The sequence below is a fragment of the Phasianus colchicus genome, unplaced genomic scaffold (genome assembly GCF_987193195.1).
Source record: "Phasianus colchicus unplaced genomic scaffold, bPhaCol1.hap1.1 HAP1_SCAFFOLD_107, whole genome shotgun sequence".
Classification (NCBI taxonomy): domain Eukaryota; kingdom Metazoa; phylum Chordata; class Aves; order Galliformes; family Phasianidae; genus Phasianus; species Phasianus colchicus.
In genome coordinates, this window is record NW_028325277.1 from 7,302 (window position 1) to 27,314 (window position 20,013).

A 20,013-nucleotide genomic window follows, 5' to 3' on the forward strand; every position below is an offset into this window, starting at 1 on the left:
CCTCCGCTCTGTCATTGGTCGGTGCGCCGAACGGGGCGGGCGCTCCGCGCGGGGTCCTTTCTGTCCGCGGGCGCGCCGTCATTGCGACATCACCGCGCGCGTCCCCGTGGCCCCAGCCCGGCTGCCCTCGCGATGCCTGCCGTCGTGCGCCCGCTCCGCTTCCGGGGCCTCGGCTGCGGCTGCGGGAGGAGGGCGGGGACGTGGGGGACCTCAGCGAGGCCGGGCCCGCCCCGCCCCGCCCCGCTCCGTGCGGGCCTTGCTGGAGAGCGGCGAGCGCGGGCTGGCGGCCGCCGGCAGGTGGGGGAGCGGGGCGTCCGGGCGGGCGGCGCGGCCCGGCGGTGGCGTGGGGAACCCGCTGGAGACGAGCGGCTCCGGGGCACCTTGGCGTCCCGCTGCAGGCGGCGGTCGCGGTGCCGGCCCGAGGCCGGCGCTGTGCGGGGCGGGGCTGAGCGCGGGGCGATCAGCTGCTGCTGCTGCTCGGCCGGCTTCTCGGCCGCCTGCGCAGGGCGCTGCTGGCTCGCGTTCAGCCGAGCGTCGGCCCGCAGCTCCGGATCCTTTTCCTCCACGCGGCCTTCCGGCCGCTCTGCCCCAAGCCCGCAGCGATGCCTGGGGTCGTTGTGACCAAAGTGCGGGACCCGGCGTGTGGTGGTGTCGAACCTCGTGCCGTTGGCATCAGCCGTCGATCGGCCTGACCGGAGCCCTCTGCAGGGTCTTTGGAATCCTTAGGCAGATTATAGGCGGATGGCGTAGCTGAGGGGCGATGGGAGACAGGGAGGGGAGCATCCTGCCGTGCCACCGGCAGCCCGGGGACCACGTGCTGTGGGTGCCGGCACGAAGCTCCTCCATCCGTCAGCACGGGAGCTGCGGTTCTGGCTGCAGCGGCAGGAACTCAGCGCAGCCCTGCAGAGAGCGGTCCGGCAGCACGAGAAGAAGATGACGGCCGTGGAGTGCGAGAGCCTCAGCAGCGTCTGCAGCCCGCGAGGAGCTGAGCGGGGCTGGGAAGAGGAAGCTGTGGGAGTCCTGGGGAGGGACTCCCAGAATAGCAGCGTGAGTGGCAGGATCAGCTGCTTCCTCCTGACACCGTTTCCTTTGAGAAGCCAGTGCAGAAGCCAGTCCCCATTGTCACATCTGTGGGGTTGCACAGAACGCACAGGCATGTGGTAAGTTTAGGTTGGATATCAGGACAAACTTCTATACAGTAAGGGTTGTTGAGCACTGGAATGGGCTCCCTGGGGAGGTGGTTGAGTCACCATCCCCAAACATGTTTAAAAACTGTTTGGATGTGGTGCTCCAGGACATGATTTAGAGGAGGGTTGTTAGAGTTGGGGTACTTTGCTCAGGTCATGGTTGGACTCGATGCTCTTGAAGGTCTTTTCCAACGTGAGCGATTCTGTGATTCTGCAGGGACACAGTGTGTTGGACTGCTGTTTGTTGCAGAGCACCAGCACAGGGCAGGACTGGGGACTGGGAAGATCACAGAAGATCACAGAAACACCAAGGTTAGAGAAGACCTGTAAGATCATCCAGTCCAACCGTCCACCTATTACCAATAGTTCTCACTAAACCATATCCCTCAACACGAAATCCAAACGTTCCTTGAACACCTCCAGGGTCGGTGACTCCACCACCTCCGTGGGCAGCCCATTCCACTGCCTGACCACTCTTTGAGAGAAGTAGTATTTCCTAACGTCCAGCGTAAATCTCCCCTGGTGCAGCTTGAAGCCATTCCCTCTAGTTCTGTCACCAGTTACATGAGAGGAGAGGCCAACACCCAGCTCACTACAACCTCACTTCAGGTAGTTATAGAGAGCAATAAGGTCTGCCCTGGGCCTCCTCTTCTCCACACTAGCTGCTAATGGATCGCTCCATTAATGCAAAATTGCTGTAATTAAGAGCAGGTAAATGCTCCTGCACAAGACTGGGCACTGAGACCTTTGTGTCTGTCAGTGATTCTCCAGCACGTTCTGTGCACGTGGCTGCTTTGCTTTCTAGGGCCTGGGAACAGATGACAGCACTCTGATCAGAGTGATGGTGTCCGGCTCCGAAAAAGGATCTTTTTAGATCTGCTCTTCTTACCTGTATCCTCTCTTCTGTTCTGCCCTCTTTCTTCTCCCCTCTTGTTCATCACTCTTCTCCCCCTTACAAGCTCCTCTCTTCCCTTTTTCCTTTGTTCTGCTCAATCTTTTCTCTCCTCTCCTTCTCTCCTCTCCTCTCCTCTTTGTTGGCAAGAGGACTCCGAGCTCCCTTGCTGGTGCGGAGAGAGAGGCTCAGACTCCCTTGCTGGTGCAGAAGGAAGGATGAAGGACCTTTACTGAAGATGCTTACAACCTTTTATACCCGTGCAACAGCAACTTACATGTAGGAAGCAGGAGCCTCGTGTGTGTTTACGTCTGGCTCAAGTTACTGCTAAGTTTCTTTACTCATTAGCAAGATAATGACTTTCTTTATCCCACATCTCCCCCTTCGCTATTAAGAGAAAAAGAAGCACGGTTCAAAAACAATCCTAAAAGTAGCTAAACTAAAATTAATACACTGAACAAGGATGGGTTCTGTAGAGTACAAACAGCAGTCCATATTAACCAGTTCCAACGATTCCAATTCTTATGATTCCTTGGTGACACAGTTGACAAAGTGCGTCTTGTCGCTGTGAGTCCAAACCACTGATGAAAGTGCTGTGGTCACGTTACAGCAGATGATGAGACGGATGGCCAGACCCCCCAGATTCGCATGAGCACCCACTGGACACCCCAGGACTCCTCTGGGACATCCCCAGACCCTTCTGGATGACTCCAGGACCACTCAGACCCACATGAGAACTCCCTGGACCCTACCAGACCCTGCTGGGCCATTTCCAGATCAGCCCAGGGACTCCTCAGAGCTCTTGGGCCCATAGTGGGAACTTCCAGATCCTTCCATGGTGCCACAGGACCAACCCGGGGACTCCCTGGACATCCCAAGGTCCCTCTGGGATATCTCCAGACTCTTCTGGTTGAGTCCAGAAGAGCCCCCTGGAGCCCCCAAACCTCTCTAGGATGTCTCATGCAGATCCTTCTGCATGATTCCAAGGGGGGATAAGAGGGGATAAAGGAGGGTGTGGGTGGGGTGAGAAAGGGGTCAGTGGGACTTTTTTGGACTGGAAAGGGGGGTTGTGTGGAATCTAGGGGGGGAAGGTGTGAGTGAGTGGGACTGCTGTGGGGTGGAAAGGGGTTCTGGTGATGAAGGGAGGGATGGAAGGGAAAAACTGGGGAGTTGTGGGGAGCTTCTATAGGGTGTAAAAGAAATAATTAAAAAAAATAAAATATTAAAAAAAAAAATAGGAGGACCCTGGGAACTACAGGCCAGTGAATTCTCACCTCTGTGCCTGGGAAGATCATGGAACAGATCATCCTGGATGACATGCTTGATCACATGAGGAAAGGGCGTGTGATCCGTGACAGCCAGCACGGCTTCACCAGAGGAAGGTCATGCTTGACCAATCTGGTGGCCTTTTATGATGGAGTGACGGCATCGGTGGACAAGGGAAAGGCGACCGATGTCATTTACCTGGACTTGAGCAAGGCCTTTGACATGGTCCCCCACCACATCCTTCTCTCCAAACTGGAGGGATGTGGATTTGATGGGTGGACCACTCGATGGATAAGAAAGTGGTTGAAAGGCCGCAGACAGAAGGTGGTCATCAATGCCTCCATGTCCAGGTGAGGCTGGTAATGAGTGGCTTCCCCCAGGGGTCTGTCTTGGGACCGGTGCTCTTTAACATCTTTATCAATGACATCGATGACGGAATCGAGTGCACCCTCAGCAAGTTTGCTGACGACACCAAGCTGAGTGGTGCGGTCGACACGGTTGAAGGAAGGGATGCCATTCAGAGGGACCTCGAGAGGCTAGAAAGGTGGGCCCGGGTGAACCTGATGAGGTTCAACACGGCAAAGTGCAGAGTTTTGCACTTGGGCCGGAGGAATCCCAGGCATCCCTACAGACTGGAAGGAGCGGTCCTTGAGAGCAGCCCTGTGGAGAAGGACCTGGGGGTCTTGATGGATGAATTAACATGAGCCAGCAGTGTGCCCTTGTGGCTCGGAAGGCAAATGGTATCCTGGGCTCCATCAGAAGAGGGGTGGCCAGCAGGGACAGGGAGGTGATTGTTCTTGGTTGTTCCCCTCTTGTGAGGCCCCATCTGGAATACTGCGTCCAGGTCTGGAGCCCCCAGTACAAGAAAGACAGGAGAGGGTCCAGAGGAGGGCCACGAAGATGATCAGGGGACTGGAGCACCTCCCCTATGAAAACAGGCTGAGGGAGTTGGGCTTGTTCAACCTGGAGAAAAGAAGGCTGAGGAGTGACCTCATTGCAGCATTTCAGTACCTAAAAGGAGCCTACAAACAGGAGGGGAATCAACTCTTTGAAAGGGTTGATGACTGCAGGACGAGGGGAAATAGTTTGAAGTTGAGGGAGGGGAGATTTAGGTTGGACGTTGGGGAAATTCTTTACAGGTGCTGGAACAGCTGCCCAGAGAGGTTGTGGATGCCCTGTCCATCCCTGGAGGTGTTCAAGGCCAGATTGGATGGGGCCCTGGGCAGCCTGGCCTAGCATTAAACAGGGAGATTGGTGGCCCTGCATGTGGCAGGGGGGTTGGAGATTTGTGATCCTTGAAGTCCCTTCCAACCCTGGCCATTCTGTGATTCTGTGATTCTGTGATTCTGTGATTCTGTAAAGGGGGTCTAGGGCAGAGAGTGGGGGTTGTGGGGGGATGACTGGGGGGAGGAGAATGAAGCTTCCATGAGTGGAAAGGGGGCCTGGGGGAAGGAGGGAGGGAAGAGCTGGTGGTTGTGGGGGGCTACTATGGGACATAAGGGGGGTCCTGTTAGGGAATATTGGGGGTCAAAATGGGGGAATGGACTCTAGAGGTCAGGAAGGAGGGCATGGGGGGTACAGGGGACTCTATGGATCAGAAAATGGGGTCAGGAAGGAGGGGGGCAAACTGAGGGGACTGGGGGATGGTAGGAGACTATGGTTCAGAATAGGGGAATTAGAGTGGGGGTATTTGGGGGGACAGGGAATTCTTGAGGTCAGGTAGAGGGGACTGGGGGGGGGGGTGAATCTGCGGGACAAAATGGGAAGACGTACGGGGGGGCGGGAAAGGGGACACAAGGGATCAGAGTGGGGGACCGAGGAAGGAACGGGATGGGAGGGGGCCAGGCATGGGACCCTGGGGGTCAGAATGGGGAACAGGGGCAGACACTGGTGGAGGAACAACTGGGGAGGGGTGGACGAGGACTCCATCGATGAGAATGGGGGAATTGGAGGTGGGGACAGGGGGGAGAGTGGAACCCCAGGGGTCAGACTGAGGGACTCCAGGGGTTGTAGGCGACCCGTGGTGGAGGTGGGGGGAAGGCAGTGAAATACCCTGGGTGGGGGACGGGGGGCACGGGGCCTGAAGCCTGAGTGGGGCTCGAAGGGCAGTGGGGGGTGAAGAAGACCGGGAGAGTGGGGGGACGGAGAGCCCTCAGGGATCTCCTGGGGAGGTGGGAGAGCGACTCGGGGGAGGGCAGAGCTCCAAGGATGGGATGCAACAGGCAGGCATCAAGATACTCCCCTCGATCCTCCTTCCAAGCGTCTCTCTATGCAATTATCTGGATATTTCCAACCATACAAACACCATAATCCTCAAAGGAAGAGGAGGGATTGATGTGGGGTGCTCTGTTCGGCAGCAGGGATTAGCACATCGGTTTAAGAACCAACGTGTGAGTTTAGCAAAAGGAACCCATGAGCGATAGTTCCGAAACTTTCCGTTTCGGCTTCAGGGGGAGAACAGCCTCGTTTCTCCTCCGGAACTTCGCACGGGGACACAAATGAACGCTTCTCCCTTCTGCCTCAATGACTGTGCCTCGCAAGAAGCCTCGATCGCCGAGGTTCGCTGCTTCGGAGCTGTTCCAGCCAGAACCGCAGCGACCGACCGCGAGGTACGGGGGTTTTCGCTCGGTCCCCTCACCCAGGATCCCCGAGACAACAGAGCGGCCGGGCAGCTCTGGCGAGAGCGGCTGACGCGGCGGGGACGTCGCCAGGGCAACGGCTCTGCATCCGCGCCCCCGCCGAGAAGAAGCCTCTGGGAGGGCAGCCTCGCGTCGCTGCCCACCACAGACGGAGAGGAGGAGTCGGGCTGTGAGGATCAGGCGGGCTGTTTCAGCGAGGAGAAACCGTAAGCCGCCCGTACGCGGGACTACACCGCAAGGAGGGTTGCGATCGCTGTCGGTGAGCGGTAAGTGCGGGGGCTCCCGTTAACGAGCCGGCAACGGGGCGAGGGCAGAGCCAGCAGTACCGGCAGCGGGGCGGGGCTGATCAGTCACACCCCATTAGGCTATCGAGTAGTGTTAGTGTGCCCCCAGATGGACCCCTGGGGGACAGCGCTGGTGACCGGCCTCCGCCGGGATGTGGAGCCACTGACAACAACCCTCTGGCTTCCACCATCCAGCCAATTCTCTATCCACTCGAGAGGCTGCTCCTCAAATCCATCTCTCTCCAATTAGAGATAAGGATATGGGGCGGGACCATGTCAAAGGCATCACACAAGCCCAGGTGCATGACATCAGTTGCCCCTCCTTGGACCACCAGTGCCGGCACTCCCAATGTAGAAGGCCACCAGATGGCTCAGGCACGATCTGCCCTTGGTGAAGCTGTGCTGGCTGTCTTGGATCGCGTCCTCATCTCGCATGTGTCTGAGCATCTCTTCCAGGAGCATCCACTCCAAGATCTCCTTGCGCTCAGAGCTCTGCCTGGCAACCATCTGCCTTCCTTTCCCCTGTTCTGGATTTCCCTTCCAGCTGTGTTCCCCGTGAAAAGGCAAATGGTTTCTCACTGTACAGCTGTTCCAGTCAAGCTTAATGTGGCCTTCAGACTGCCAGCTCAAATCTTTGTCTCAGTGCTGTCAGACAGAGAATGTAAATGTTCCCCTTGTGGACGGCAGTGTTGGTTTGAAACTCCCTGCCTACAGTTACAAGCAAATCCACCTTTGCAGAGCTCCTGGCAATACAGTTCCCAGCTGCAGGCAGGAGTGCTCACAAGCCCTCTGGGGAAAGGAGAGGCCTTTCAGAAGCCCTCATGTTCCCTGTGCCCCTGCCTGCTCCTCGTCCCCACAGAGCTCCCCTGCGGTTCTCCCACGGAATTTCTGTTGCTGGGAGGGAGCTATGGGGATACGAGGGGACACATCAATTCTTCTGCACAGGAAGTGTGCACGGCCAGCAGAGATGGCTGCCGTCCTGGGAATCCGCTCTTGGAGAGCATGGGCCTACCGGGCCTTGGGAGCAGCTCTTGTTGCCACCCAAACTCCTCTCTCAAAGCACGGCTCCATCACATTAGTTGATGGCAACAGACACGACACCAGCAGACCGACTGGAAATAAGGCCAATTTATTTTTATTGGGAGTACTGCGTCCAGGGCTGGGGCCCCAGTACAAGAAAGACGCAGAGCTTTGGATCGAATCCAGAGGAGGGCCACTAAGATGATCAGAGGGCTGGAGCACCTCTCCTATTGAGAAAGGTGGAGGGAACTGGGCTTGCTTAGTTTGGTGAGGAGAAGGCTCCGGGGAGACCTCATTGTGGCCAATTCTTGAAGGGAGGATATAAAGTGGAGGGGGAACGGCCGTTGACGAGGCTGGATAGTGACAGGACAAGGGGGAATGGTTTTAAACTGTGGAAGGGGGGGCAGAATTTGGTTAGATGTTAGCAGTTCTTCCCGCGGAGGGTGGTGACGTGCTGGAACAGCTTGCCGAGAGGTGGGGGATGCCCCATCCCTGGAGGCGTTCTAGGCCAGGCTGGATATGGCTCTGGGCAGCCCGGTCTGGTGGTCGGCGACCCCGCACATAGCAGGTGGGTTGAAACTAGACGACCTTCAATGCCCTTTTCAACCTAGGCCATTCAATGAGTCTTTGATTCTATGATCTTCCATTCACAGGTGGAAATCTGGACAGCTTCCCAGCCCCCTTGCCGAGAGCTCCACCGCGGTCACCACCGTTGGCTGCACCTTCCCCTCTGGAGCGACGCGAGCATCGAGCACTGCGGAGGTGAAAAGAACAGCGCACGGAGCGTTACGGGCTGAGCGCAGGCAAGTAGTGCAGGCTGGGCTCCAGCCCGGCTCTCAGGATCTGCTGCCTGTGGAGCTCACCAGGGGAGCTGCCGCTTCAGCTCCAGCTTCTGCCGGTTTCTTTCCGCTGTGCTGGCAAAAGCCTCTTGCTGATGGAGGCGCGGCTCCAACCTTTGGAGCACCTGAGCCACTCGTGGGGAAAGGAGGCTGCAGCAGGAGGAGAAAGTCATCCCTTGGGCTCTGCTGAGCCCCCCTGCCTCTCCCCTCACCCAGCCCAGCATCCCCGTGCTGCCGCGTGTCCCCACCCTTGCACCCCGCCAGAGTTTTTGGCCGGGCCGTGCCTGTCCCCGAGCTGCAGGGTCACAGCTGCCCGAGTGCCTCAGGCAGCCAGCAGAGCCCGCACACACTTACTCAGCATGCAGTGCCAGCTTGGTCGCTGTTCCCATTTTACTTCCCGGCAGAGGATCCACATCCTTCCTCCACCTCCTCTCCACTTGCTGTCCCCTGGGCTGGGCTGGAGGATGCGGAGCACGCATGCTCTGCCTGGCCATCAGCTGCCAAAGAGGAGACGCTGTCAGCAAAGTGGCTGGGAGCACGGGGCTGTTTCTCAGAAGCCCTCTGTCAAGGGCCCCGCAGCAGGCCCCGGCAAGCAGGAGACTTGGCCCTGCCAGCCCACGGCTGCCCGCCGCCCTTCCCTTCTCCCTGCAGGGCTCTCCCTGCGAGGTGCCAAGCTCTCCTCCCCAGGAGGAGCAGGCCAGCCCCTGCCATGCTGCACGGTGCCTGTCCCGCTCCCCACCCCCTCAGTCCTGCTGAGCTCGCAGCCTGGCTCAGAGGATGGCGGCTGTTGCCAGCAGGCTCGATCCCTGACAGTACCTGGGGTGGACGCTGGTCCGCCCCTACGCTCCAGCCTTCCCACGCCGCCCTTTCTGCCCGTGCTTGCTCTACTTGCTGCTGGTGCATGGGCCACGTGCGGTCTACTTCTTTCCACAATGCAGACACTTCCCGGAGCTCCTGCAGAGACACAGCAGCATACAGGATCAGCCTCAGCCCCTGGGACTTTCCTTCAGCTCCACGCTCCTGCTCCTCGCCTCTGGCAGCCGGTCAGCACTGTTTTGTCCCTGAAGGACCAGGGGCCCTAAAGGCAGGACGGGATCCGCAACTTGTAGCAAACGTGGCTCAGAGGTCGTATTCCACTCTCATGGCCCCTGCTCAAAATCAGAGTGCTGTGGCAGGTGGCAGGCCAGGAGGCGAGAAAAGATAGGGAAGGTGTGCAGCACCCTCCATCTACTGAAGAGGAGCTGAAGGAGCGGGTAGAAATGTGAAATGATGGCACCCCAAGGGCTGTGCTCCAGGTCACTGCACACACAGAGGCTTTTGCTTCCCTCCCTGTGGAAGCACTCAAGGCCAGGCTGGGTCAGGCTTAGAGCAACCTGGTCTAGAGACAGGTGTCCCTGCCTACAGCAGGGGATTGGAACTAGGTGGTCTGAGTGGCCCCTTCCAACCCAAACTTCTCTATGATTCTACCATTCTGTCATTTGTGCAGTCTCAAGCAGCACAGTCCCCGTAGCAAGGCAGGGCCGGTACCTGCAGCACCCTCTTAGACTCCTCTGTGGCAGGGAGTGCAGTGCTGGTCTGGGCAGGAGTAGATGCTTCCTTCTGTCCCGCTTTCTTCGTCCCGCGGGAGCTGCCTGCACATGGCGGGAGCGCGCTGCAAACAGACACAAGAGGAGTCTGCAGGAGCCCAGGGCACCTCGGTCTCCCCCCGTGCTCCCACAGCCGTAAAGATGGGCTCCGGTGCAGTGCGGAGAGACCCCTGAAGGGAGAAGAGCTTCTGCCATCAATGGGGATCAGCATTCAGCTCCCCCAGGGATCGGGGGCCAGGGTGGAACATGAAGCTGGCGTGTCTGCCTCGAGCAATTGTGCCGCGTGCTTGCCATCCCTGGAGAGAACGGCTCCCACTGGGACACGTGTGTCAGGAGCCTTTCTGGGTGCTGAGAGCTGGCAGCTCCAAAGGGGAGGCTACTCCTACACGAGCACACGCATCTCCTTCTTCTTTTCGCCCAAGGCTCTCACCTGGCAGAAGGCTCCTTCACCACGTCTTGCTGCCTTGAGCTTGGCTTGCGCTGCAGCAGCATGGAGGGGGGAAGTGTCTTCCGCCTCTGCAGCAGCCTGCCGGCAGAGCCCCCTGGAACCAAGACAGAAAGAAGTTCTTCAGAGCAGCCCCACGGACACAGCACGTGAACCTGGATCCGGTCACCCGGCACGGGACAGGGCCCACCTCCCTACAGCTGGGACCCGTTCCCTCACCTCTACTCATCTTCCGCTCTACTGCAGCTTTCTTTTCCGCGGCAACCTCTGCTCTGCTCTTTTCCACAGTGAGCTGAAACCTGGAAACAAAGAGTGACAACCCTTGAAGAAGGATGACTTCCTACCCCACACAGTTGGGTGGCAGTATTTATCTATGTGCTATGCAAAGCGTGGCATCCTTTTCCTTCCTGGCCATGCCAAACCAGCACACGTAGCCCAAATTCCTCTGCACGTGCAGTCCATTCTCTCTGATGAGAATCGGGACAGCTTGGGCACCAGTAACACAACCATGATTCCCAGGAGCCAGACTTTCCAGGATTTCTACCCGACTGGATGCCGAGCACGGAGACCCAGCAGGGCACGTCTCAGAGGAGGAGGTGGGAAATAAGCCTGTCTCCTGGCCAGCTAAGTGCTGCAGAGGAAATGCGCTCACCTCGGGAACACCCGGATCCCATGGGCGGTGGTCTCTGGCCCGAAGTCAGCAGAATCTTCTGTCCAAAATCTCTGCAAAGGGACACAGACCTGCTGGAGGCTTGCCAAGGCCATTTTTTCATGGCTCTTCTTGACAGGAAGCAAGCCTGGCTCCCATGCCAAGAGAAAGCTGCTCTCCACCAAAGCCTCTTCCGTGAACATCAGAGCTTTGTTCTGCTCTGAAGGAGCAGGATGGCCAAATAGAGAGGCTGTGCAAGAGCACTGCCAGGCTTTCTGCAGGGGCAGAGATCCAGGAAATCTCTTTGCCAGTGGAGAAAGCCGTGGGGACAAGCATTGGACTGGCCTGCCACATCCAGGCTGGCCAGCAGTGATCTGATGGCGCACCCTCAAAACCTCCTCAACTTACAGTGCGGAACAGAGAAAGGACGGTGGCATTGCTTTCCAGCGTTGTAATGCAGCTGCAGAAGAACCTCATGAGGAGGAAGTCGTCTTGGCACGTCATAACGCCAATGTTCTTAAAGACAAATGAGACGGGCTCCCTGTTCCTCAGGAGGTGACAGTATAAGAGCACGCTCTCTCGCACGCAGCGCAGCACCACGTTCAGCGGGACGCCGGAGGCTCGCGAGAGCTGCCGGTAGTTGAGCGACTCAATCTTGACATCGTCTGCAAGGAGAAGGCACAGCCTCACTGCCACAGCAAGCCACATTCCCATGCAACATGATCGTGACCAAATCCCATAGAAAAGGTCTTTCGGAGAAACAGCTCTTGAGCTGTGGTTCCTTCGGGACGAACTCACGCTGTACCCCGAGCTTTGCAGACAATTCTCTGCTGCTCCCGGCCATTTCCAGAGAGCAGGGATAACACACCCAGCCAGACGTGGGACAGGAAGGGGAAGGTGGCTGCTGCCTTCTCACCAGGGATGATGTCGTTGGGAGACTGGAGGTCCTGCAGCCACAGCACCCCGATGTCCAGCTGGAAGACAGGCCTTAGCACCGAAACTGCCTCTTCTTTGCTGTGGAATTGCTCTCGGACCCCAGCAAAGACCCCAAGCCCCGGAACCAGGACTCCCTGCACGGGGAAAAGACAGAAAGGCTGACGAGTGTGTACTTTAGGGGCGGCAAAAGCCACAAACATCAAGAGCATGGGGTCACTGCTCTCCGCCCTCCCCACTCCTGATGGACAGCAGGGTGAGATGGGGCTCTCCGGAAAGCTTTGGAAAAATCTGTGATCCCTGCAAGACAGTCACCTTCGCATAGTATTTCCCAACATCCTTTGGCTAGAGAAGAGCCCGGGCATTTACAGCACAGGGCTTAAGCCTGGGACTTATTCCCAAGGACATCCTTGGCATAGGGCCAGAAAAAATCCCCCACCCATTTCTCCCTTGGCTCTCCCCGTTCTGATCACAGGGCAGAGCAAAGCCCCTGCGTGTGCCAAACGTTTGCTCAGGGCAGCTCTGGCCTTGGGTTTCCCTCCCAGTTGGCCAACAGGCTGCTCTGGGCACCCGGCTTGGGCTCAGCGTGCTGCTCAGTGTGGTGCTCAGGGAGGGACTGCTCTGTGAGGCCCACACTCTTGGCGGGACTGAACCTCTCTCCAGGGCGAGGGCCACCAGCACACCAGCCCACCTTGTCCAGCTTCATCTGTTCCAGGATGTAATCAGACACGGCATCCCAGACCGCCACAATCTCTGCAAAGGAAAGAAAAGACATGTCATGCTCCAGGACAGCCTCTTCACAACTGCTTGGCAAGCTCCTCACACAGACAGTGATCGATACAGGCACACGCACACACCCCAGAAAAGCACCGCCATGGCTAGCAGAGCTGGGCTTTGCTCTGATTTCAGCCTTATTCAGGGCCCCGAGGGGAAACGGGGACATAGGAAGCCTGTGGGACACAGGATGCCTTTCCTCCCAGAGCAGGAACCTACGGAAGCACCTGTAGGTGTGTTCTCCCAGGGAAACCTGGTCTTGGACTGCCCTATCACAGGGGACTGAGCATGCCTAAAGGAACCTGGGGGCTCTGGGCAGCTCTACTATTGGGACCTGGCTGCCACGTGGTCCCCAGAAGAGCTGGACCCTTGGGCAGGGCTCTTGCAGCAGCCCCCAGCCATGCCCAGCCAAGCACAGAGAGCAGGAGCTGAGGCTTTGGACAGCTAACAGCCCCGTGCGATGCCTTGGGAAGGGAGTCTGGAAAGCCTTACCTTTGGTAGAGAGTTCCAGCAGCGTTGGGAACGTGTAGACCAGCTCCGAGCTGAGGCTCACAGTCCAGCAGCCTTCCATGTCGCTGGCCGACAGCCCTCAGCTCAGAACTAAGGATGCCCTCCACAAACAAGGCTCCTCAACCAACCAACAATTCTCCGCAAAGTGCCCCTGCTCCTCCACGTGTCAACAAAGGTCACCCAGTGCAGCCTTGCTGCCCCTGAGCCAACTCCTGACCGCAGAAGGACAGAGCCCCTGAGCAGTGCTGCAGCAGCGCCCAGGCCTTGCAGGGAAGTGCTGGCACTGATGCTGCCCTGTGGAAGATCTCCTTGTGATGCAGCGCATCGCACTGTGACATCAGCCCGGGTCACCTGGAGCTCTGTTGGGTCACTGGCATGGAGAGGAGATCTCCTCTTCCAGGAGGAGTTCCAGTTAACTTACTGAATTCTGTTATGAAAGAACGCAAGCCTAACTTTAATGGCTTAGTAAGAGAAGTTGTTTCACGTCTGCTTAATAAACAAAAACCTGTGCGTTCACAGGCACACACACACCTCACGAGGTTGAAATATCATTATTGACAGTCACCGTGGTTTACTCGGCAAATGGCACGAGAACTTGCCACGTGTCATACAGGCTGAAGCTGGTGAGCTGCTGGCGACGCACAACGATGATGACACTGCATCACGGCTGTGCCACGCTGATGTCACATGTGGTCTCCTCTGGTGGTGGCACAGAGTTCACCACCGTGTGTGTCCCCGTCCTCGTGGCAGACAATGATGGGCACCAGAGGGCTCCAGTGTCACTGAGTCCGGCTGTAGGCAGGCCTGGAGGGGTGACAAAGGACAGCAAGAGGCTCAGAGACAGCACGGTGACAACGCGGGGCCACCAGTGCCTACCTCTGTGTGGTGATCACAGCACAGGGAATAATGTCATCCAAGGGATGGTGACACACGAGTGATGGCGACACCGGATGACGGTAACAACAGTGACAGCCAGGGATGGGGACACTGCATCACGGCTGTTCCACATCGAGGTCACGGTGTCACGGTGTTACCTGAAGACAGTGACACTCGATGACACCCAATGGCATCCAGTGAAGGTGATACCCAACGATGGTGACACCACCAACCCCATGTCACACCCCACGTGTCCCCCAACTGCCCCCAGCCCCCCTCCCTGTACCCCTCCTCGTCACCTCTTCAATGAGGATGGCACCGCGCTGCAGTTGTGCCACCATGGCAGGGGGGACAGCTTGGGACAGTCATGGACAGCCAGGGTGACAGCGACACCAGGCTCCAGGAGCTGTAGGACGCTGATGGGGCTCTTGAGGTAGACGGGTTGGTACGGCCCCAGATTCCACGGTTACAGTGACAGTGTGGACTTCGGGACAGGCGGTTGTCCCGGTGCTGGCATCCGGTGCTGGGATCGGGGGGGGGGGGGGGCAGACAGGTGGACCCTGGAGGTCAAAACGGGGGAGGCACAGAGGGGAGGGGTGGGCACCTTCGGCCCACGGAGCCGAGCGCGTTCCACCGCCGCCTCCTCCTCTCCCTCCCTCCCTCCGCCGCTCGGCTTCCCCACGCCGCTCTTCCTTCCCTCCACCCCCTGCCGCTCCTCCCTTTTCTCCCCCCGGCCCCCTCCGGGCCCCGTCCTCCCTCCCCACCGGCTCCGCTCCCTCCCCCGGCTCCCGGGGGTCTAGCCGAGCTGCCCTCCCTGAACCTTCACCGCCCCTACCCGGCACCGCGCCCCTTTCCCCGGGCCGTGCCGGGGATTACGCGCAAATCGCCTCGGCCTTAACCCTGTTTGCGGCCGCTCGGGCTGTCGGGGAGCTCCCGGGGTGTGCGGACGGCCCTTCGCCGTTGCCCCGGACCGGACCGGACCGGACCGGCGACCCCCGGCCCTCATCGAGCGACCTTCGAGCTCGGCGCCCCCTAGACTCGCAGGAGGGGCCCGAGGGGGTGAGAGCATAAAGGGCAGCCCTACTGAGCAGCCCCTTGCCCCCGCTGGGGGATCTGGGCTCAGCAGCTGGTCCCGCGTATAGGGCGAGCACTGCGATGTAGTCCTTCGAGGCATGGGTCGGGACGCGATCCGAGGCTGGGACGTGGGCTGGGACATGGGCCCTGCGTTAAATGCAGAGCAGAGATGGACACCGTGTGCATCCGTTCATGGGGGCACCACGCCTTAAGGAGCAGCACATTTCTCTGCCCTCCACCAAGCCTTTTATTGACACACTGAGTGTTTACTTGGAGGCTTCTCAGTTTACGAGTTACCAGCATACCCTTGAACCAGCATACCAGCCAACGTCTCATGGCTCTTCAAGTGGAGCTCATGTCTCCTACAAACTCAACCCTTTCACTGATTGTTTTTTTCCTCTTGCTGTACAACAGCAGGGTATGTGAAAGAGCAGAATTTCAGAGGAGATAGGAAACAAAGCTCCATCACCACGTGAAGCCACGCTGTTCTTTTCTCCAGCATTGCTGTGTTGCTTTCGTTCCAGCCTGCCCTTTTGAGTTCACAGCTGCCAGGTTTGATCACAGAAAGTAATCACTGGGTTGTCTACTTGGTAAGTGCAAACATCAGGAAAGCAGTTGGAATTCACAAGAATAGAAGAAAGGAAATTGCATTGCTAATATTTAAAGATATAGTCATTTTCTTTGTGGTTTTAGGCTTTCATACAGAGCATTGGGATACTGCAAACTGAGGGTAGTTTGCAAAAAGTAGCAATTTTTGCCTCTCCTGCCCTCCCTCTCAGTAAAAAGGTGAAGTACCTTCTGTATTTTACTAAGCCTACTAAGTTAAAGTGGTGCACCACTAACTCAAGCCCAAAGAAGTGCTGCAGTGGTATAGCTCATCGGGAGACTGAAACTGCTGCAGCTCTTCCAGCAATAGAAAAAAGAACTATTTTTGTTGACCGTGAGTTTATGAGTGGTCTGTTGTTGAATTGCTTTTGTTGTAGGGTTGTAACCTCAGAAGGGAGCAAGCCAGATGACTGACAGCAGGTTACTTTTTTGATGATGGTGAGAAATTGCATGTGGTTGTCCGAGGATGTTTGGTCTCCTTCCCTTTACCCCCAGGTGAAAGATACTGCTAAGGAATACCATCCTACAAAAGCCTGTAGACTAAGAATTGGTGTCAGAGTCATATTAGCTCCCCTACTTACCACGTGATGCACTGGATAATCACACGACTGCTGTTCTGTATCCTCTGACATCATCCAGCCTCTGTAGCCATGGCCATGCTTTGTGGCAGAAGTGGTCTGCTATTAAATATTTGTCATCCTTGCACCCTGCTGAACCACAAAAGCCAAAAACAAGAAACAAGACTCTTATTTAAGCTACTTCTTCAGCTCCAGCCCTATACATATTCTACTACCTTAAAGTTCAAACTGGTTCTTGGTGTCCCTTTTGCCCCATTTTTTATTTCATATGCCTTAAATCTTACAGCTGTGACTAGATAGATAGACAATTTTGTTCACCTCATTTCATCCCCTGGAGTTCAAAACTTAGTTTCCATTAGTGGAAAGCCAGTATAGGCCCCTGAAGACTACAACAACCTACTTAAGCTTAAGGTATGTTTCAAGGTCGTGTTGGATAAGGAGGAAAAAAATCAGCTCCTACTAGCTAATGAAAACTGCAATGTCATTTCAGATCAGGCCTGCCAGTTTGGGCTCCAAGATGCCAAATTTGTTTTTTCACTTCTTTTTGTTCAGGGGATAGATTCAAACCTGCTGACAAGCCTGCCCTTAGTGATTTCCCCTCATGTGAGCTTTGCTCACCCTATCTGAGAGCCCCATTTTACAGAGACCAAGGTCTGTGCACTGCTTGACAGAACTAACTGAAAATCACAGGCCAAGTACTCCTCTAAAAACATGTAATTCTGTCAAAGCAGACATGGAATTTGAGGACAGGTGTCAAAACCACAGGATTATTTATTTATTTCTTTGTTTATTTTTAGGGGCATGCTGCTGTGTTTGCAGAGGGGCAAGAGAACTGAAGGCAAGGGAACTTAAGTTGAGGAGGTGCTGCCCACTAAAATAAACCATGGCACCTGTCCCCTGAAGGAAGGGGGTGGTGGTCTGGGAGGAAACCTTCCAGAGGTCTACGGTTGAACCAGATGATATTCATGGCCTTTTCCTACCTTAACGATTCTGTGAGTCCAGAATTCAGAGAGCAATCTTCACAGCTGGCCTGGGAGCAGGAAGTGAGCATATAGCTGGTCTGCCAAACTGCATCAAAACATCTCCATGAGGGGAGATGGAGTTTGTTTCATTTCATCCTGGTTTTTTGACTTCGTTCCAAGTTGTGTTTTTGTGTGTTGTTTTTATTTTCTTTTCCTTCAAGTTTTTCCACTTAGTCTAGACGTTTGGGTTTGAATTTCTCAGTAGTCCGCTGTATACGCTGCGTTCAAAGATGTCTCATATCCTTCTGTCTCTTCTGTTCCCTGCCCTTAATGACTCAGTGAGAACTGGATCAACAGAGTGAATGCTTCATTATTGACTTTTTTTTTTTTTTTTTTTTTTAAAACATGAAACGCATTGAAAATAGTAACACATGCCTGCCTTCTCTAAGCAAAATATTTTGGCTGTGTTGGACACGCTGAAACATACAGATTTTGAATTCAATGCAAATGTTTTGTTTAGACATTGACAACAAAACCCCCATCTCTTGAAGTACTTCCATTCTTCATGGAAAACAAACAAACAAACAAACAAAACAACAAAAAAGCCTTTCCATTGAAGAACTTGCCATTTTCTTTCCCTAAATTGAGGCAGGAAGACCTTAAAACAATGATTTTTCTTCATATTTTTTTTTCCAGCATTGCCTTCAGCATGTACCATATAAAGAATATATGCTAATGTTCATCAACTGATGCTAGCATCAAATTTCCTTCTTTTCTTGGCACATAATACGCACGCCTACTTTGAGTAAATTCTTCAAGGAAATGTTGCTCATTCTCCTCATAGTAGATATGCCAGTTGGATTCTTTTCTGTTAAGTAATTTTGGATGACATCCAAAGGTAAGGTTTGATCAGCAGGGTAACTGGGTAGTTCCTGCCAGACAGATAGGTGGTAACAACCCACAGGAAATGGATTACAAGCAGAGAAAAAAGCACTTAGTTTTCAACCCTTCAGAGAGAGCCAAAGTAACACAATGGGTTAAGGAACACATTTAAAACTAAAGGTATGTTTTATTATTGGCCAAATCCTGATACCTGTCTTGAAGCCCGCTCCTTTCTCTTTGTGAGGGCATTCAGACAAAATGCTGTAGAAGTTCTGGATTTCTCCCACTTCACAGTGTCTGTTGCTTGGGAATATTTCGTGCAAGGAACCTGAAAAAATGCTTTCGCCCACACTTTCTTCACAGACTTTTTCCACCTTGTGCTTTTTCTTGTCGTTATTATTCCTCTTGTTACTGTAATTGCTGCTTCTGTATGTATCTGTACAAGACAGGATGCTTTTAAACAGTTCCCCACTGTTTTCAGTGTCACAAGGTGGAAGTTATTAATGCAGCTGGCAGGAATGTGTCTGTTGCCTTAGGGAAGGGCTGCAGGAAACAAGAAATTGCAGTGAGAAGAAAGCCCTGCCCTCAGAAAAGAATTTTAGTGAAGGACCAGCAGAGGTATGGAGGGACAATCCACCTGCCACTTCATTGCCTTCTTCTTGTTTTACTTCCCCTTCTCAGTATTTTTTCTCAGATGTTAGCATCTCCTACTTTCTTTGTTGTTCTACTGACTTGATTCGGAGATATCTAGCAGGAGGTTGATGTGTTTCTCATTCAGTATTGTCAGGGCATTAGGAAAAGTATTAACAGCAGGTTGTCTGTTTATGGCCTCAAGTTGTGCCAGGAAGATTCAGATTGGACATTAGGAAAAATTTCTTCTTCAAAGGTGTGGTTAGATGCTGAAATGGGCTGCCCAAAGAGATGGTGGAGTCACCTTCCCAGGACGTGTTCAGAAAACATTTAGATGTCGTACTGAGGGACATGGTTTAGTGGGAAAATATTGGTGGTAGGTGGATGGTTGGACTGGATGATCTTGAAGGTCTTTTCCAACCTTGGTGATTTGATGATTTGATGATGATGAAGAGGACTACAGTGATCAGAATGGGGGAACTGGAAGGGGGAAAAAGGGGAGGGGAGGCGCAACCCCGGGGGTCACACAGAGCGACGGGGGAGGTTGTGGGCGACCAGTGGCGGGGGGAGGGGAGGAGGGCAGTGAAATACACGGGGCGGGGGAGGCGGGGAGACACAGGCAGCTGCCCCCGCCGAGCGGAAGCCCCGAGCGCCACAGAGACCCCGCGGGGCCAACGCAGAGCGGCACGTGGCCCCCAGCCCCCTTAACCCCGGCCCCGCCCCGGTGCCCCCCCCCGAACACCCACCTGTAGAAGCTGAGGCGGCGCTCGGAGCCCCGGGGTGCGCCGCCCCACTTCCGCACTGCCGCCTCCTCCTCGGGTCGCGGGGCTGGTGACGTCACTCAGCGGGGACGGCGCGGCGCACGCGCCGAGGCGCTGTCGCCATGGGGACGCCATCACGCATGCGCTGTTGCCGGGGGGGCGGCTTTACGCGCTGCAATGAGGGAGGGCGCGCCGTCTCCACGGCATCAGATGGAAAACGGCGCTTGGAGACTGCAGCTGCGGGGCAGCAGCTCAGCACAGCGCTGCCGATGACTGGAGCCGAGCGAGAAGCGGACTCCGCTGGGCCGGACTCCGTGCCGGGCTCGAACGCGCCTCGATCCGTGCGATCGCTCCCTCTCTTCCGGGGCTGCCCGGCTCAGCCAGGAGCCGCTCCCGGACACCGGGCGGGTCCCGCCTCTCGCGGTCAGCCGCCGCTTCTCGCAGCCCGGCAGCGCCTCGCCGCAACGACGGAGGACGGCTCGGTTCCCCCTCCGAGGACAGCCGGATTCTGACGGGGGACGGACGGGGCCGGCGGCGGTGCCCCCGCGCCGCCTTCCCCCGACCGCGCGGCGTCCCCGAGGGCGGCGGCGGGGCAGCGGAGCGGCGGAGCGCCGCTTTCC

At 56.0% G+C, this 20,013-nt stretch overlaps 1 protein-coding gene and 1 long non-coding RNA gene across 11 annotated transcripts; one reads left to right on the top strand and one right to left on the bottom strand.

The window, feature by feature from the left end:
• Positions 1-264: 264 nt before the first annotated feature.
• LOC149911464 (uncharacterized) lies at positions 265-8,153 on the top strand. Of its 2 annotated transcripts, XR_016463299.1 has the most exons (4): positions 265-1,160; positions 2,690-5,954; positions 6,057-6,250; positions 7,942-8,153. It is a non-coding gene; the product is annotated as an uncharacterized LOC149911464 (long non-coding RNA). The 2 variants fall into 2 exon arrangements; XR_016463298.1 differs by having other exon boundaries at positions 2,690-6,250.
• Positions 7,388-20,003, bottom strand: LOC149911465 (uncharacterized). 9 transcript variants are annotated; one of them, XM_090133764.1, is made up of 16 exons: positions 19,379-20,003; positions 16,162-16,287; positions 14,200-14,423; positions 13,556-14,058; positions 13,007-13,472; positions 12,432-12,493; positions 11,724-11,877; positions 11,216-11,472; positions 10,811-10,881; positions 10,378-10,457; positions 10,144-10,255; positions 9,655-9,778; positions 8,944-9,081; positions 8,482-8,624; positions 8,152-8,277; positions 7,388-8,042 (listed from the first exon to the last, which is right to left on the bottom strand). In XM_090133764.1, the coding sequence occupies exons 5-16, from the start codon at positions 13,083-13,085 to the stop codon at positions 7,922-7,924; spliced, it is 1,467 nt and encodes a 488-aa protein (XP_089989890.1). In that variant the 5' UTR covers positions 13,086-13,472; positions 13,556-14,058; positions 14,200-14,423; positions 16,162-16,287; positions 19,379-20,003; the 3' UTR covers positions 7,388-7,921. The 9 variants fall into 9 exon arrangements, with proteins under 9 accessions (XP_089989890.1, XP_089989889.1, XP_089989888.1 ...); XM_090133763.1 differs by having other exon boundaries at positions 16,162-16,290; XM_090133762.1 differs by lacking the exon at positions 19,379-20,003 and adding an exon at positions 17,139-18,052.
• Positions 20,004-20,013: the final 10 nt, after the last annotated feature.

Coding starts and splice junctions, on each gene's coding strand:
- LOC149911465 (XM_090133759.1), bottom strand. CDS start 12,683: ATGTCCCCGTTTCCCCTCGGGGCCCTGAATAAGGCTGAAATCAGAGCA. Junction 10,256..10,377: donor AGAGCGGAAGATGAGTAGAG/GTGAGGGAACGG, acceptor TCTTGGTTCCAG/GGGGCTCTGCCGGCAGGCTG. Junction 9,082..9,654: donor AGTCTAAGAGGGTGCTGCAG/GTACCGGCCCTG, acceptor GTGTCTCTGCAG/GAGCTCCGGGAAGTGTCTGC.